Source organism: Olea europaea, unplaced genomic scaffold (genome assembly GCF_002742605.1).
Source record: "Olea europaea var. sylvestris unplaced genomic scaffold, O_europaea_v1 scaffold3735, whole genome shotgun sequence".
NCBI classification, from domain to species: domain Eukaryota; kingdom Viridiplantae; phylum Streptophyta; class Magnoliopsida; order Lamiales; family Oleaceae; genus Olea; species Olea europaea.
Window position 1 is genome coordinate 7,902 of NW_019256692.1, and position 15,937 is coordinate 23,838.

Below are 15,937 nucleotides of genomic sequence, written 5' to 3' on the forward strand. Positions count from 1 at the left end.
GTTCCTTGTTGAGTCCCGCAAGAAAATCATAGGTACGGGTTTTTTCGACAAACTTTCTATATTTTTCAGCACACTCGCTGCACCAGTCTTTTGGTTTAAACAGATCCAGCTCTTGCTGAAATCTGGTAAGGGCTGTATAATACTTGGTGACGGCCATACTTCCTCGTTTGAGCTCTCGGGCGTGATCTCTCACTTTGCAAAGCTGAGCAGATTTTCTAGGTCGAATGGGAGAGTTTGACTGTGTCCCAAATTTCTTTGGCTGTAGTGTGGACAAGATACATGGACACAATATGCTCTTCCGTGGAATTAATAAGCCACGACATCACAAGGGCATTATTGGTGTCCCACGTTGAGTAGGTAGGATCAGTGAGTTGAGGTTTTGTGGTATATCCATCAAGATATCCGAATTTTGCCTCTCCCTCGTATTACCATTTGAACTGACCGAGACCATTGGAATAAAAAATTTTCCATTGTGTTTATAAGAGGTGATTTGGGAAGAGGAGTGATCAAAGGAAGCAGTGGGGTTATTTGTAAGGCTTGGTGAAGATGATGATTATGTAGAACCACTTTTCTTCCCTTCGTTGCTTAACCTGGTGGCCTGTTCAGCCACGAGTTTATTCTTCTTTCAACAGTGCCTACGCTGATACCATGTCACAAATACTGGAAAGGAAATAATAAATAACACTGCTGAAAGAAGAATTTGATTCTTGTATAATCAAAATGTTTACAAAGGCCAGTCTAAATAGTGGATTCTCAGGTACAACAGAAACATAAAAATAGGAACTGAACTAGCAAAACTTATCCCCTAAATCTTGGATTGATTTAACCAATCTGAGATGTATTCCTAAACTCATGGATGCAGGTAATCTGTTAGAAACTAACTTCCTACACTAACTATAGGCCTTGTATAGTTTGCATTTTTCTTAAGTTATTATGCGTTACTAGAAATTCATTTCTTATGAAACTCAGCTTCTTGTTTCTGAGCTTGACCTTGATATGTTTTGACCTTTATCTTCGTGGATGATCCGATTCTGATTTTCAAGAGATGTTGAACTCTATACTTTCTGAACTTGATGTAGTGACCTACTTCTGCGGTGTCCCTTGATTCAGTTATAAAGTAATATGTCGACTTGGTTCAGTCCTATGTTTTATACGCTGTCTATTCTTGTCCATGCATTTTCAACTAGAGAATCAAAGGAAGCAGTTTGAACGTTTAGCTAGTAGATGCACATCAGCATTTAAAATTATTTGAATTAAAGGATGATGAGTTCTTATTTACAAGACGCCCAAACTATGCTACTTTGTCAACTTGATGTAGTGACCTACCTCACACGGTTTTCTTTGTAGTCCTATGATTTACATGCTTGTGTGCTTTTGTCCATGCATTTTCAACATGAGAATTAAAGCATGCAGTCTGAATGTTTAGTCGAAGGCTAAGCTAACCAGAAAATAATAAAATCAAAGCTGATAATGAGATTGATCTTCTTTAGTGATTGTTATTTGGTTAGCTCAATTTGTTACTTCTTTGACATAAATAATAGAACTTGTTAATTTTGTAAATCATTTGATTATTTTTGGTAGAGATAGTGCCTGCTTGTAGTCGTGACCATGAGCACCTGTTCATCCTGTCTCTTTCTAATGTAGTGCCAAAAATGATTTTATTTTGCTCTTTCTTAAATGAAGACAAACTACATTTTGAAATATGGATAAAGGAATTCGAAATACACTGTGCTTCTCTGCATGAACATAATCATTTCATACTCTTCATATATATAGGTTATTTTATATTGTCTAGAATCTTAAAAAAATGACGGTCTAATGGGGTTTCTTGTATGATATACCTTGCTTTTATAAATCAAATGACTCAAATATAACATCTTCTATCTCCTCGCCAAAGGAATATTTTTATGTAGGCCTAAGTACTCTTCACCTTCATTTGTCTGTTGGCTTACAGGGGTACATAATTTATTGGATCTTGCTACATGTATATCAAGCTTTACTCAATGGATTACATAATATCACATGTCACTATATCATTTGTCAATTTAAAACACAATTAACTTTTTCAGCTAATCTTTTTCCTCCACATCATTTTATGTAATACCTTATGTACCATTTTTATGTACAAGTAGTATAATCGTAATTTATTAGTATACATTTCTTAAAGTTACACCATGTCCAGGAATTCATACGTTGAGAATAAAATTGTGGAAATGCCTATATTTTGTTGACTCAGATGGTGGCAATAAACTGCTTTGTCTGCGGCGTAGGTGAATAAATGTTTGTATTGTATGCATTTGCATCTTTTAGGACCATTTACAGTTACTGTTCTGATTGGTGAAGCTATAGCTTGTCGTAATTCTGGATAACATACTCTTTTTATACCAGTACTTAGTTTTAGATTGCATGAATCTTCAACTCACAAATTTACTATTTCAAATTGTTTCGATGTGTGGGGAAAAAGACCGTCATCTTCAATTCAGTAACAGAAAGTCGGTATCCAATTTTAAATGGATCTGTCTGAGCTCCTCTTCTTATGTCAAGTTTGTGTCTTATTAGACTTTGTTGACCTTGACGGAAATGATTCTGATTGCTCTAATTTGTTTTGTGGTACAACTTTATTTTGACATACAAATCCATCTTATAATCTGTTTTTTGACGACATATGCCCTTGTTCATGAAATCAGGCTTCCCGTTTGTTGGGACAAGACCACCATAGTTGTGATGAATGAAGTGCGCCTTAGCCCTCCATATCTTCCTGAATCTGTTACTGGAGGAACTCCTCCTGCCAATGAACGTGTTCGGAAAGTGGTAAAGACCCTAAAACTTAAGTTACTCCGAAAGTTATTTTAGGGCATGTTTGGTAGGGTTTTTGAAAAGTCAAAAACTGCTTCTTGAAGTCAAAAAGTTGCTTTTTGACTTGTTTGAACAATTCACATAAGTGTTTTGTTTTATTAGAAGAGCTTTTAGAAGAAGCTGGCTCAAGATAGCTTCCTCGGAAAGCACTTCTATGAAAAATAGAAGTTGAAGCCTTGCCGATAGGGCCCTTAGTATGAGACTTATTCTTTCATTCACCTCGTTTATTCTACTTGTTGTTCTGTTCAGCTTGAGCTCGAAAGGAAGAGGTTGCAAGCTCGTAATGCTGGTGAGTGATGATTTGAAGAGGGTAAGTGTTTTGTTTTATTAGAAGAGCTTTTAGAAGAAGCTGGCTCAAGATAGCTTCCTCGGAAAGCACTTCTATGAAAAATAGAAGTGCCGATAGGGCCCTTAGTATGAGACTTATTCTTTCATTCACCTCGTTTATTCTACTTGTTGTTCTGTTCAGCTTGAGCTCGAAAGGAAGAGGTTGCAAGCTCGTAATGCTGGTGAGTGATGATTTGAAGAGGAAAACCTTAAAAAGTATGATAAACAATGGATTTAAGTTGTAGTTAACTTCACTGGGGAAGTCAATTCTAGCAATTTTAAAGATTCAAATGTGAGGACATTGAAGTTTTGAGAATTTTTCAAAGTATCTTGATAATTTTCTATTTTCTGATATACTGATTGTGGTACAATATTAAGTCATCAGAAATTAGAGCTCTAAAATGGACCGAGTTAAGTTGGCTCGACTCGTATATTTCTTTCAGCTCAAATTATGGTTTCATGTCGAGCTTGACATGGCTCATACCCATGCTCGACATGCAGAATATTTTCGTCATCTAACATGATCCCGCAAGTAAGTTGTGTTGTATGTCATTTAGTTCATGTGGATCAATAATTTTATTAAAGAAACAAAATCGACCACCTCAGTGGCTACAACTGGGAAAATTATTCGACTGTGAATTACATTATTCTCACCATTTAATATCTGCACAGGTAATTAAGGAAGCAACACAGATAACACACAAAGAGACGACTTTCTATTATAAATCAAGTTATTGAATCTAAAATTCCACCCTGAACAAAGTGAGTTCAGAAGATGCTTTCCTTCAGAAAATACCAACTATAAATAGCTTTAGCATCTTTTGAGTTGAAAAGGCAGTACCAATCAAAAAGACGGTTGTCGCCACTTGACGATGAAATGGATTTTGGAATTTATTTAGTTCCACAACAGGAAATTATGAATAGCAGTAAACTTTCCACCTTTTTTCTCCAGTTATTGGAGAGGTTTTCTTGCTATCGAAATAAAAAATATATGGAAATAAATTGCGTACAATAAATCGTTTATTCCAAAACCCAAAAAACCTGGGAAGCTGCAAGTATTAGTTTTGACTATCTATAGCAGGAAAGAGTTCACATCTGGCCAGTCTTCGAAAACTTTGACTGTTAGGAGTATTTCGAACGAAAGATTTTTAATCATGGTCCTTGCATATTTGATCATCCTATTCCCTTTTTATTTCTAAAAGTCATAATTTAATCGGAACTTTATTTTTTAAAATTTTCAGACGATTATTTTCTTTATGAAACTTATGTGAAATAACGATTAAGAACAATAGATTGGGATCTGATTCATGGGAGATATTGTTTTTGCTAATTTGGACGTGGATGATATAATTCATAATTCATTATTGTTAACAGTTTAATTCTGTATCAAGGTCAAGATCGATATCTTCTCTTCCATCTAATCGTGCAGACGAAATAGAGTCCCAGTTCAGGAAATAAAGTAGGCATTTTGCCAAACCACCTATCTTTGGCACTAGGGAAACCAACAAAATTAAAAGGGATAGTGCTGAAAATTATTTAGTATAGAAGATGCAATACAAAATTATGGTCTGATAAAGGCAAATTACAAGACAAACAAACATTCAAAGGTAATTGAGACAGACATGCCATTGACATGAAAACATAGGAGGCAAGAAGACCAGTTATAGTGCTAGATTCATTAATTTAGTAGACATGTTTCTACCTAATCAATAATGTTACAAATAGTTTTCAAGTTCTTTTTCTTGTGTTTCATCTTAGAACATAAAATATCTATGGTTATAAACAAGAGTCTGGCAACGTATTTTATGATTAATTACAAAATAGAGACGGGATTTAGCTAAAACATTTACTAGCAAAATTTGAAAATTATTTTGCAAAGTTGGCAATTAATTAAACAATTCCCTCACAAATGTCCTAATTTCCTAGCCGTCTAAGGGCCTATTTGGCATGCTTCTATTTTTGCTTCTTGTATAAGAACTTCATGAGAAAATTAACTTAAGTCAGCTTATTCTGAAAATTCTTATATTTGAATAAAACGCTTTCAAAAAATTATCCAAATAACTTCTTACCTATCAAAAGTCCTGCGAAAAGGACCCCAACTGACCTATAAACAAAATCCATGTCGGATTAAAATTTTTGGTCAGACAATTTCAGTTTGACTTATTTTAGATTTCTAGTGAAGTGTTGCATACTTAACAGTTAACAATAGAAACATCAAACTTCTTGAATCTTAAAACAGTTCAAATTATTAATTCCGTTGTCTTCGGACAGAATATGCATATTAAATAATGATTGCTTAAACTATCGATTTGATTTCATACTAACGTAGTACAGAACTATTCCGATTTCATTGAAGTTACAGATTAGAGTAACTCCATAAATTTGAATTGAATTATGATACAAAAACTAAAATAGGTCGAATATTGAATCTTAAACACTTCAAATTATTAATTCTTCTGCCTTTGGACATTCTTTAAGATACATAATACACAATGGTTTTCTTAAACTTTATACTTGAAAAAAGAATGTGAAGAAAGCAAAAACTAGACATTTGTTAGGTTCCAATGAGTAAACAAGAAATTAAATTGGAGTAATCCCACAAACAAACATTCGTGTCCTAACAAATGTTGCACCAACATTTTACAATCATATATAAAACAATTTACAACTTGAATTTCCTAATAAAATTTGTCCAAACAGTAGAAAACCAAGATCTTCATCATCTAATTAATTAATTAATTAATTAATTAATTAATTAATCAATAACTATCCATAAAAAGTTAAGAAAAATATTGTTTATTATAGATTGTTGCAGTCCCCAATTTAGGTCATGTTTGAACAAGAAATACTTCAGTTTTTTAGTATATAATGTTTTGAAACTAATATCCTCAACACCTCACATGGCTTACATAAACTGACATGAATTGGAGGTGGGTGAAGATCTCATCAAAGCCCAGGTTTTTGAATAATTTAAGGTGAATTTGATCTACAAGAGTCAAAGATCTTATGCAAGATTTAGGGCTTGTTGTGTTGCTAAAATTAAAGTCGATGGTCAAATTTCGACCACAATTAACACAAGTCACTAGTTGACATATTTGAATTTATTGCTTTTTGTTGATCGGACTGTGTAAAATCCAATCACTGTACATTTGTTCCTCAATCAATGATTGTCCTTAATGATAAGGTCGACGGAGATAGTAGACCCGCTGTATGAGAAAATTAGGACAATATACTCTGATTCAAAATTCTCTTGACTCATCACCTCACGAGGAATTGACAAAACAAGTGACCCTTCATCCGTTTGAAAATAAAGGATTAGTAATCAAATAATTAGTAAATGGGTCGGTTCATTATAATTTTCTTCTTGACAGTAAAATCTTACAATTATACACTAGTTTCATGCCATTAAAATTCCATATTAATGTTCCATAACTCCGTACCGAACTCATGAGAACTATAGACTAGATACAATTATAAGTATATTCTAACTTATAATTCTACCTTGCTGAATAATCATTCATTATTAGTTTTAAAAGAGGTGGTAAACGTGTGATAATTAGTAAGCATATTCTTTAGAGTCACTCTTTCAAGAAAAAAGGTGAAAAAATGTTGAGTGATACTTATTTGGCCGGCTGTCGACAAAATTGACTCCATTCTTATTTTACTTCATAGGTATCTCAAAAATTAATCAATTAAAAATCACCACCTATTTATAAATTTAAGTTATTAATGTTAAACTAATTTACCTAGAAGTTTGAACTATTAATAGAAAATTTCATATTTAACATGTTTCCTCCCACATTGATCCAACTATATTTCACTAACAGTCTAACACACGCACAATGTTCATATACAGTTGCGACTCATTCAATTTATAGAAAAAAAATATTTTCGCTTGTTCAAATTTGATTGTGTCATAGCTCAATAATTTGATTTTAGTTTATAATTGAAGGAACTATGAGTTTGTTGTTCATCAAGTGACTCTATTTTGTTTCAAAGTGATCCTTTAAATTAAATAATGTTTTCTAATGAAATGCCTAATTTTATCACTTTACAAATTGTGTCAAAAATATTTATGAAAATTTGACTAAAGCCTATATTTGGCTCATAATTTTAAGTTGTTCAAAAACGCTACAGTCATTTTTTATCTACAAACTTCGATGAATCCACAATTACTAGTCACTTATATATCACTCATTTATATTTATTTATAATTTAAACCATTTATAAATACTTTCTAACAAGCTTTTTGACTCAACAAAATCCAGCGAATACTTTAAATAGAATAAAGTTTGACGATTATGGGGACACCGACATGGCAACCATCAACGAGCTCATGATATGCGAACAACATGACTCTAATTCGAGATATCAAATCTCATCATCTAGCTATGTAAACAATGATAGCCACTGAGACAACACTTACGATCTCGAATTCAAAATTTGAAATGCTTAAAACTTATACACAAAACTTCATCGGATAATTAAATAAAAAAAAAATTATTTATATTTGTAACTTCAACAACTATAAAAATAAAATACAAATCTAAATCTTGACCTGGTCGACACGGCCGAGCACAACCCTCCAAAATCCACTACCTCCACGTGACCATTTCACCAGTATCCAAGCAACCCTGCCGGCAACCATTGAAACAACGTTAACTTTAATGATTTACATATATTGATCCTGTTCTTAAATTACCATTACTATATACAAGTTGACGAAATTAATGATACTTAAAAATCAAAATTATAATTACATTATTTGGGAGAGGGACAACATATTTGGAGTGTGATATACTTATTTTACCACTTTGAGGGGTGGTGGGTTCTCCTCATCTCTTTCTTCATCTTCTTCTGTTGCTCATAATCATTTCTAGAGAGAGAATCGGAAATACTTTAGAGAGAGAATAAGAAATAGATGGGGAATTGTCAAACTGTAGATGCTGCAGTACTTGTAATACAACATCCAGGAGGAAAACTAGAGAGAATGTACTGGCCGATAACGGCTAGTGAGGTGATGAAAATGAATCCAGGGCATTATGTTTCTTTGATAATTCCATTGTCAATCTCCGGCAAAGAGAATTCCGATGACAAGACTGCACGTTTTACGCGTGTTAAGCTTCTACGGCCCACTGATACTTTAGTCCTCGGACGGGCTTATCGACTTGTCACCACACAAGGTTAGTTCTTGAAGAGGCTGGATAATCTTAGTGATTTTGTGGTAAGAGGAAGTTTAACGTTTAATGTCTATTCTTTTTGACATATAGAAGTGATGCAAGTTCTGAAGGCAAAAAAGTATGCAAAGATGAAGGAAAACCAACCAAAATCTGGTGAGCAGTTGCCGGTAGATTCAGATAAGCAATGTTCCAGTAGAGAGTCCAAAACACGAAAACCTGCATCAGAAAAGAACGATCAGGTAATCTAAATAAGCAATTTCTATGTTTTGATTATCTTCTGCATAGCTTTATAGATACAAGAATATAATGAAGAGAGCATGGTGAATTGTACACAAAGCAGTAGATTGTTAACAAATCGGACTGGAAAAACGAAAATTAGTCCACAATTGAGAGGGGGAAAAATGCTACAAAGCAATTCATTCATTTAGAGACGGCTTTTTCGATTCTGTTCTTAAGGGTACTTACGAATAAATTGCCAATTTCAGGTCACGAGACATGACAGACATCAGCAAAGGTTGTCAGGATCAACGAATTTCACAGCAAGACGGGCCAAGTCCTGGCGTCCATCTCTACAAAGCATTTCTGAGTCGTCAGACTTTATACATTCAAGTGGATTTTCAAGCCTGGAACAGAGATAGATAGAGTAAAAACATGGACGATGATCAAACATTTCTATAACAATGTCAATTACGAGTCTGAACTTGTCATATTCTGAGTTATAACACCTTTTGTATGGCAAAAAATAGTCACTAAATGAAATTCTTGACGACAGTACTATTTTCTCATGAAATTGCAACCCACCAACATATTTATTTTCGAGGCTTTGACAGATTGAGCAAAGAAGATACTGGAGATATAGAATAGGAAGAGGCTATTATTTGCGTAATTTGGAGATCCATCTCTCCCAATCCCGACCGACATAATTTTGAGCCCATAACAAGGAAGCACGAGCAACCGGGATTTATTTTTATTTTTATTTTTTCTGCTGAATATCTGTTATCATAGAGAAAACATTGACACTAGTTAATTTTAAACAATCAAGTTAAATTCAATTTGCAGGGACCATTTATTTAAAAAGGCTCGAGACATCACGAACAGTCAAAATAGTAGGAATACTGTTCCTTTATCCATTGTGATATAAGATATTCATTTCAAGATTCGACGAATAAAACATTTCCACATCAAGACCCGTTAACATCTTGAAGGAACCATACATTTCATTGATTTCAATTAATTTTAAAACATCAGCAGTACAGTTTACAAGAATAACTGCGACAAATAGAGTAGACAGGTTAAGAAGAAAATGCCGAGATACATCTGTGTATCTACTTATAAATGCATATATCTACCAGGATAGTTTCTGAAAGAGGGACCCCAGAAGACAACAAAATTCCAACATCCCAGCGAGAAAGATAACCAAATATGACAACACATAATACTACAAAAGGATGATACAAAAATCAACCTTTTGCTTCCACACATATCAATCATACGAGAATTTTAATAGGATGTTAAGTTATTAATTACTAAGACTTGTAAGATTTTACTATTTCCTTGTGCATAGAAAGTAGAGACCGTTATAAGTTGGCAGATGGTCCATCTCCAAGCAAATTTCCCTTTTTTCAATAAACTAACCAAAATTCTCACAAAAATTTCAATGGAGGTATCCAAGTTACCAGCTAATGATGCTCATCACTTGAAAATGTAAACACAATAAACAAAAACTAGGGGAAGTAAAGTATTCTGATTATGAAGAATGTGATTAATTTCTTCTCTTTTCCAACAAATTTTATAAGTGACGTCACCCGCATTTGAGTTTCAACCTTCCCATTCTATGATGAAAAACGTACTCGTAACTAGTGAACCTAAATTTTTTGACAGAAGCCTTTAGCATATTACAATTAAAGGCACGACAAATATTCAGATGTGGATCAGTCGCTCAACCGTAGCAAAGAGTTCAGCGGTGAAACTACATCAATAAAATTTACCATTGATGTTATTAGTGTGGATGGAAGTGAGAAATTTTAACGTTTTTAATCTTCAAAAAGATAAATTGCAGAAAGAAATATTAGTAACCTTTGTTTTTATCATATCCATTCAAAGACAACCACCAGAAATATGTTTCTGCTTATCATAGACCACAACACCCCATGGGACTTTTTTATTTCCTGTTCTTTAAGTAAATTGATCCAACTTGAAACTGAGATCACTTGACTTGATAAAGGGGTTTCCTAAAGGGAATAGGGTTCCATCCGAAAAGGTTAACATATTAGGTTGAGTATCTCAATCCCTTATAAACTCATTTTCCATCCCATGTGTGTAGGATCTTATTCACTCTTTCCCAACAATCTACCTCTTCAAATAAAAGAAATTGTTGGATATTGATTCATATTTAAATTATTATTTTTATTTTAAAAAGAACAAAAATGAAAAAAACGTGGTAGACCAAAAGGAAACAAGAGAAGGAAAAACTTACACATGGCAAAAAGAAAGAGGAAAATATTTTTGCCTGCAATAAAAAGTAAGACGAGATCTAAAAAAAGGTTGAACCCCAACCTTAAGGGTCCCCCACCGCTCCTGTCCTGGAACATCGTAAGAGAGGTAAATCACAGGTTATGCCTCTAAGGGTACACGGTGGAAGGCTGCTTGTACACTTGCACTTACCCAAGAGCCAAATTCATATTTCAGAATTCGAACCCTTGACGCAGCAGTCTCAAGCAAAGCTGGATTTCTCCACCCTCCCCTTTTACCACTTGGAGATGTGCCCTGGGGGCAAAAGTAAGATGAGATCTTGTTGCATATCAAGGAATGAAAAGGATAACCGAAATGGAAAGAAGAGGCGAGGAAAAAGAGAGAGAGAAAAATAGTGAGAAAATATGAAGTGAATATTCCTATTACTTGGATGTAAATAATTTAGGGAACTACATAAATTTGTGTTTTCTTTCTTCATTTTTCTTATCTTTTGTACTGTCGCTGCGTTTCTCAAAAATATCTAAAATACTACATTGCGGACAATGCTCGAACAAACACATACGCTCTATTCACAAGTATTTGTACCGTGCAAAAATCTTTTTTGTTGAATCAATTAATACTTATTTACAAATGTTGTTGTCTTAACTTTTCGTATTGTCGATTATCCTTTTGTGTTTTAAATATTAGTCCACTTGCGAAATATGAACAAGTTAACAAGATTTTATTTTATTTTATTTTTATTATTATTTTTTGGATTAATCTCCAAGATGCTCTAAAACTTCATGGCTCCGGTTGATTTAAGATAACATTGTATTAATTATGGGAAAAAGGATTCTCATAAAGTGGAACAATTTTAAAAAGTCTTGTCCATATCAATGTCGATTGTGTATATCTCGAGTTTGTCTCAAAATTAGTATCAATCATAGAATTAATCTTAGCAGATATCCTAAAACTTATTCTCAGTTTTCATTATTTTGGAGTAATTCAATCCTCTTATCAATAAATAACATAATCTATGTCAAATTTTGATTCATAATTATCCAATAATCCCCTATTCGGACAAAATATCGCTTCATTCTCAAGAATTTATTACCCCTCTTCCTCAAATTGAGAAGGACACACGAACTATAAAAACCCAAATATTCTACTACAACAAGGACCACACTAATTTGGGACACAACAGAATTTTCCGGCCATCGGAATCATTGTGGCAGCACCTTCATTCCACTGTAACTAGAGATTTATTTAGTGCATCCATACGAGTAAGTTTAGAATTTAGCTATGATACCACTTATAGGGACGGGCTCCACTCCAAATGGTTATCCTATTAGGTCGAGTAGCCACCAATCTACTCCATATCTGATGTTTGTAAATTTTTGTTCGTATTTTTTTATTTTTAAATTTTTATCAACAAGCAAATTCAATATTGTTATTGAATATGAGATTCATATCATAAAACTCATTCAGATACACGTATTCAGGGTTGACACGTGGACAAATTGACCACACCCAAATTAATACAAATTTATTTATTTATTATTATTATTATTATTTTTTGGGTTCTAGAAGCTGATATTTAGATAACATTCCAAGAAGGCAATGTATGACTTTACTCGCAAAAATTCTGTCACAACCTAGTTGTATTTTCTTGATTGTCCACCATTAAACCAGCTTTTGATGTTTCAAGGTACGTGAAAATATCTGTGGTTTGTGAGGATACAATTAATCCTGATAATGGGAGTACTTTCTAAATTATATAATAGACCATATATATATAAAAGTCCAATGCGTCACGTTTTTTAATGTAAATCAATTTAAAATGTGTCGGGATGTGAGAACATCAACTTTATTTCCACCGGCCTTTTTTATTTTTGAATTTGACATTGTGAAATGAAAGTTCAAAATTTTTAAAAACACATTGAATGAACAATAATAAACACGATTAAAGTAGAAAAAAATTAAAATATTATTCATTATAATGGAAAGTCACCAAAGTTTTCATGTTTACGTTTGAACACAATTTCCTATATATGTTTTTTTTTTTTTTTTTTCAAAAAGGATGTCAAAGGATTTCGCCGCCTTTGAATTCTTACCATCTGAGTTAGGTATTGATCTTAATTTTTATGTATATTTAAAAACAATTTCTTATCATTAGAAACCCACAGCAATTAGGAGAAATTTTACCCATAAAATGCTCCATTACTACTTAGATTCCCAAGTCATCCGGGAGTTTGAGGGGAAGTAGGCAGAGGAACAATAGAAAGAAAGATAAATTTCTATTTCGTTAGGTCCCATTCTCTTTCATTTTTTTTCTCTCCCTTATTTTCAATCACGCAATCTTCTCTTTTAACTTTTCAGGGTAAACAGGTGTACTTGTTTTAAAAATATTAGCCTTTGGTTGATAAAAGATTTTTTGAGAAATAATTCTTTGAATTTTTTGTGTGAATTGTGAATAAAAAGTAGAACAAAAGTAATGAAAAATTGTGAAAAGTGATTTTATTTTTACAGAATGTTTAATCGAAAACGAATGTAGGAGAGAAGTGATTATTAAATAATCAAAAGGAAAATACCACCTTACTCGAAAATGTTTAACACCCGGAATGATCGAACCTCACAAAGTGCACGGGTCTCACGTGAATTAAATAATGCCCAATCTCCATGGTGTGTGTTCGATCATCTCTTATATCAACCATTATGTTTCCCTATCTTGGTCCGAATCAAAATTGAACAAGGACTTAGTACTTACTATGAGTAGCCGACAAGAGTAATAAGGGTATGGAAATAGATACATACAGAAAGGTGGCTCTAATACATGGTCCCATAATTCAGATCCAGTGTGTGGGGGTGTGGCATACTTGTCTGAAATCAAGGGAAGATAAGAGAGCAAACATGGGCCATTCACGAGATTGTACTGTTTAAGGAGTCATATTCTTGAATCGGTCCTTTAAATGCTTGAGGGACCAATTCCTAAACACCCCATTGCCTCTCAAAATTCCCCCATCTCCGTTTAAAAGTTTTCTCAGTAATATATAAAACAAATGGCAAAGCTACAAAATCTCATTGTCAATCACATGCATGTAACAAACCTGGCATTGTCATGGGAGGTTGAGGTGAGGTGGGAAGGGGTGGGGAATTAAGAAAATGTATGTAAAATAATATTCCATTTTATTATAACTCCAAATACATCACTCACAAAAAAGGCCCCAAAGACCTTTGTATAATTTGGCCAACTTTAGGCCAATCGAGAAAAGGGGAAAAAAATAAATTAAAAGAATACTATCGAGTATCCGTTACACGCACGAAACATCACTCACAATAATGTCCCACGAGTCGTTAGGACAATCAAGAAATGGGTACTTCCCGCAGAAAAAAGCACACGTAAATACTGTAAGTGTGGAGACAAATCACACATAATAAAAAGAAGTCTTACTTCAATGGAGCCATGAATCTTTTTTCGACACTGCTTTTTATGATTTCTCCATGACTTGTTGCAATAGGGGGTGGCTGATGGAATGATGGAGGCCTAGTAGAGGAGCTAGACTCTTATTTCATCAACCGCTAAAACTTCAAAGTTTTTTTCAACACCATTGATTTTCATTGGCTTCTTAGGTCCCGCAATCCCTTCTCCTGTCATTCAATAATCAATTAATGCTGCCTTTGATTTCAGTCACTCTCCTGCTTTCATTTCATACCATGACTCCACTAGATATTAAACAATTCATTCACACACCAAAATAATATGTACCAAATCCCCTTCCTTAGGGAACCAGCAATGGCCAATTCATAAATATTAATGAATGGCAATGCCCACCAAAAAAGTTTATAATAAAGTCTCCCAAACTGTTCAAACCTTTTTACATAATTACACCTGCTACCTTATCTACATCACTCTTGTCAATTTTTTTATTTTTTTTTATCTCACAGTCCATTCCAAAAAAATATTGGGATTCTAGACTAGACAACTTTGAAACAAACCATTTTCTTTTAAAATTTTTTTTTCCTCTTATTTTAAACCCTCATCCTTAATCTGAGCTTTATTTGTCATTATCCAACCACAAGCTATTGTTTAGCTTTCTCCGTTTATAAGGTGACGAGGATGAGAAGGATGTGGATGAGGAGTCGCTCCATGCGATACTTGCCCGAGTCATTACTCGGAGCTGAGGTAACACTTTTGGTTGCTTCCTTGGCCTATTAGCGAACGCGGTTTGTTGCATTAGATGACGACAACTGGTGATTTTGTCCTATAAAACGAAAAATCAGATTGGTTTTTACCCAAAGTGACGTGGCAATAGCATTTTCTGCTAATTATAGTGTGAATATCTTTCTTACTTTGTGAAGTCCATCACACCATGACTCAGCATGTTGAGCGGTAACTAAAGAGAAATGAGGGAGGTCATTTGCTGCACAAAGTATTGTTGCAGCAGCAATGCATGATGGCCTATACTCAAGAAAGTTGGTCTCTGTTGAATAAAAGAAAATGCAATAACTAATATAAAACCTCCATTTTTGAACGTCAAAATCTATATATTTATGTTAGTTAAGTATACAAATATTTTCATTTTTTCCAATGGAGCGTGTTTGGCCGTACTTAAAAGTAAATTAAGTAAATACAATTTCTGAAATGAGCTTTATTTTCTTTAAGAAAAAATAGCTTTTAAACACAATTAAAATCATCGGACGGCCAAGTCCTTTATAATAAGCGGGAGCAAACATGTCCTATAAAGTTTAATCATAATACCTTTGATATTTGACAGAATAATTTCAGTTGCCCTTGATGTAAGGAATCCCGTGTAAGTTCCTGTTGGATCAATTTTGTGGGCAAAAAAGCTGAGAAAGCTAAATGGAGAAATGGATTGCAGCCTCCAATCCAATACACGTAGAACAAGAAGCTCCATTCTTTGGATATTTCTTGGTTCAAAAATAAATTTTGCACCTTCAACCTAGTAAACAAAAATTGCAGAAATAATTAGTTCCTAATTAAAATAAGAATAAGCATAAAAAAAAAATCGATTTAGAAAATCACCTGAAGATCCAGAAGAGAAGGAACCAGAGGTTCCTCCACTTTGGCAGCTAATGACAAGCATGCAACGGACAACAGTTGC

At 33.7% G+C, this 15,937-nt stretch overlaps 3 protein-coding genes and 1 long non-coding RNA gene across 7 annotated transcripts in view; 2 read left to right on the forward strand and 2 right to left on the reverse strand.

Moving 5' to 3' along the window:
* Window positions 1-3,608, forward strand: part of LOC111386807 (protein LSM12 homolog) — an 8,767-nt gene extending 5,159 nt beyond the window's left edge. For 2 of the 3 annotated variants that reach the window (XM_023011285.1, XM_023011287.1), the window contains 2 exons: window positions 2,688-2,811; window positions 3,106-3,166. In XM_023011285.1, the coding sequence (XP_022867053.1) occupies window positions 2,688-2,811; window positions 3,106-3,153 (172 nt within the window). In that variant the 3' untranslated portion in view covers window positions 3,154-3,166. Of the gene's footprint in view, window positions 1-2,687; window positions 2,812-3,105; window positions 3,167-3,377 lie in introns of those variants that run through there. The other variant, XM_023011286.1, reaches the window with a different exon arrangement.
* A 3,907-nt stretch (window positions 3,609-7,515) lies between these two features.
* Window positions 7,516-9,822, reverse strand: LOC111386809. Of its 2 annotated transcripts, XR_002701327.1 has the most exons (5): window positions 9,165-9,822; window positions 8,829-8,986; window positions 8,508-8,579; window positions 7,994-8,059; window positions 7,516-7,817 (listed from the first exon to the last, which is right to left on the reverse strand). It is a non-coding gene; the product is annotated as an uncharacterized LOC111386809 (long non-coding RNA). The 2 variants fall into 2 exon arrangements; XR_002701326.1 differs by lacking the exon at window positions 7,994-8,059 and having other exon boundaries at window positions 7,524-7,817; window positions 9,165-9,590.
* On the forward strand, window positions 8,053-9,137 carry LOC111386808. Its single transcript, XM_023011288.1, has 3 exons — window positions 8,053-8,366; window positions 8,454-8,602; window positions 8,849-9,137. Exons 1-3 carry the CDS (start codon window positions 8,105-8,107, stop codon window positions 8,999-9,001), a joined length of 564 nt encoding a protein of 187 aa, XP_022867056.1. The 5' UTR covers window positions 8,053-8,104; the 3' UTR covers window positions 9,002-9,137.
* Window positions 9,823-13,981: 4,159 nt separating the features above from the next.
* Window positions 13,982-15,937, reverse strand: part of LOC111386806 (cyclin-D1-1-like) — an 8,317-nt gene continuing 6,361 nt past the window's right edge. The window contains exons 4-7 of the mRNA XM_023011284.1: window positions 15,859-15,937; window positions 15,574-15,775; window positions 15,165-15,295; window positions 13,982-15,076 (exon numbers count right to left, since the gene is read on the reverse strand). The exon at window positions 15,859-15,937 is cut by the window's right edge and continues 1 nt beyond it. Of these exons, the coding sequence (XP_022867052.1) occupies window positions 14,870-15,076; window positions 15,165-15,295; window positions 15,574-15,775; window positions 15,859-15,937 (619 nt within the window). The 3' untranslated portion in view covers window positions 13,982-14,869. The remainder of the gene's footprint in view (window positions 15,077-15,164; window positions 15,296-15,573; window positions 15,776-15,858) is intronic.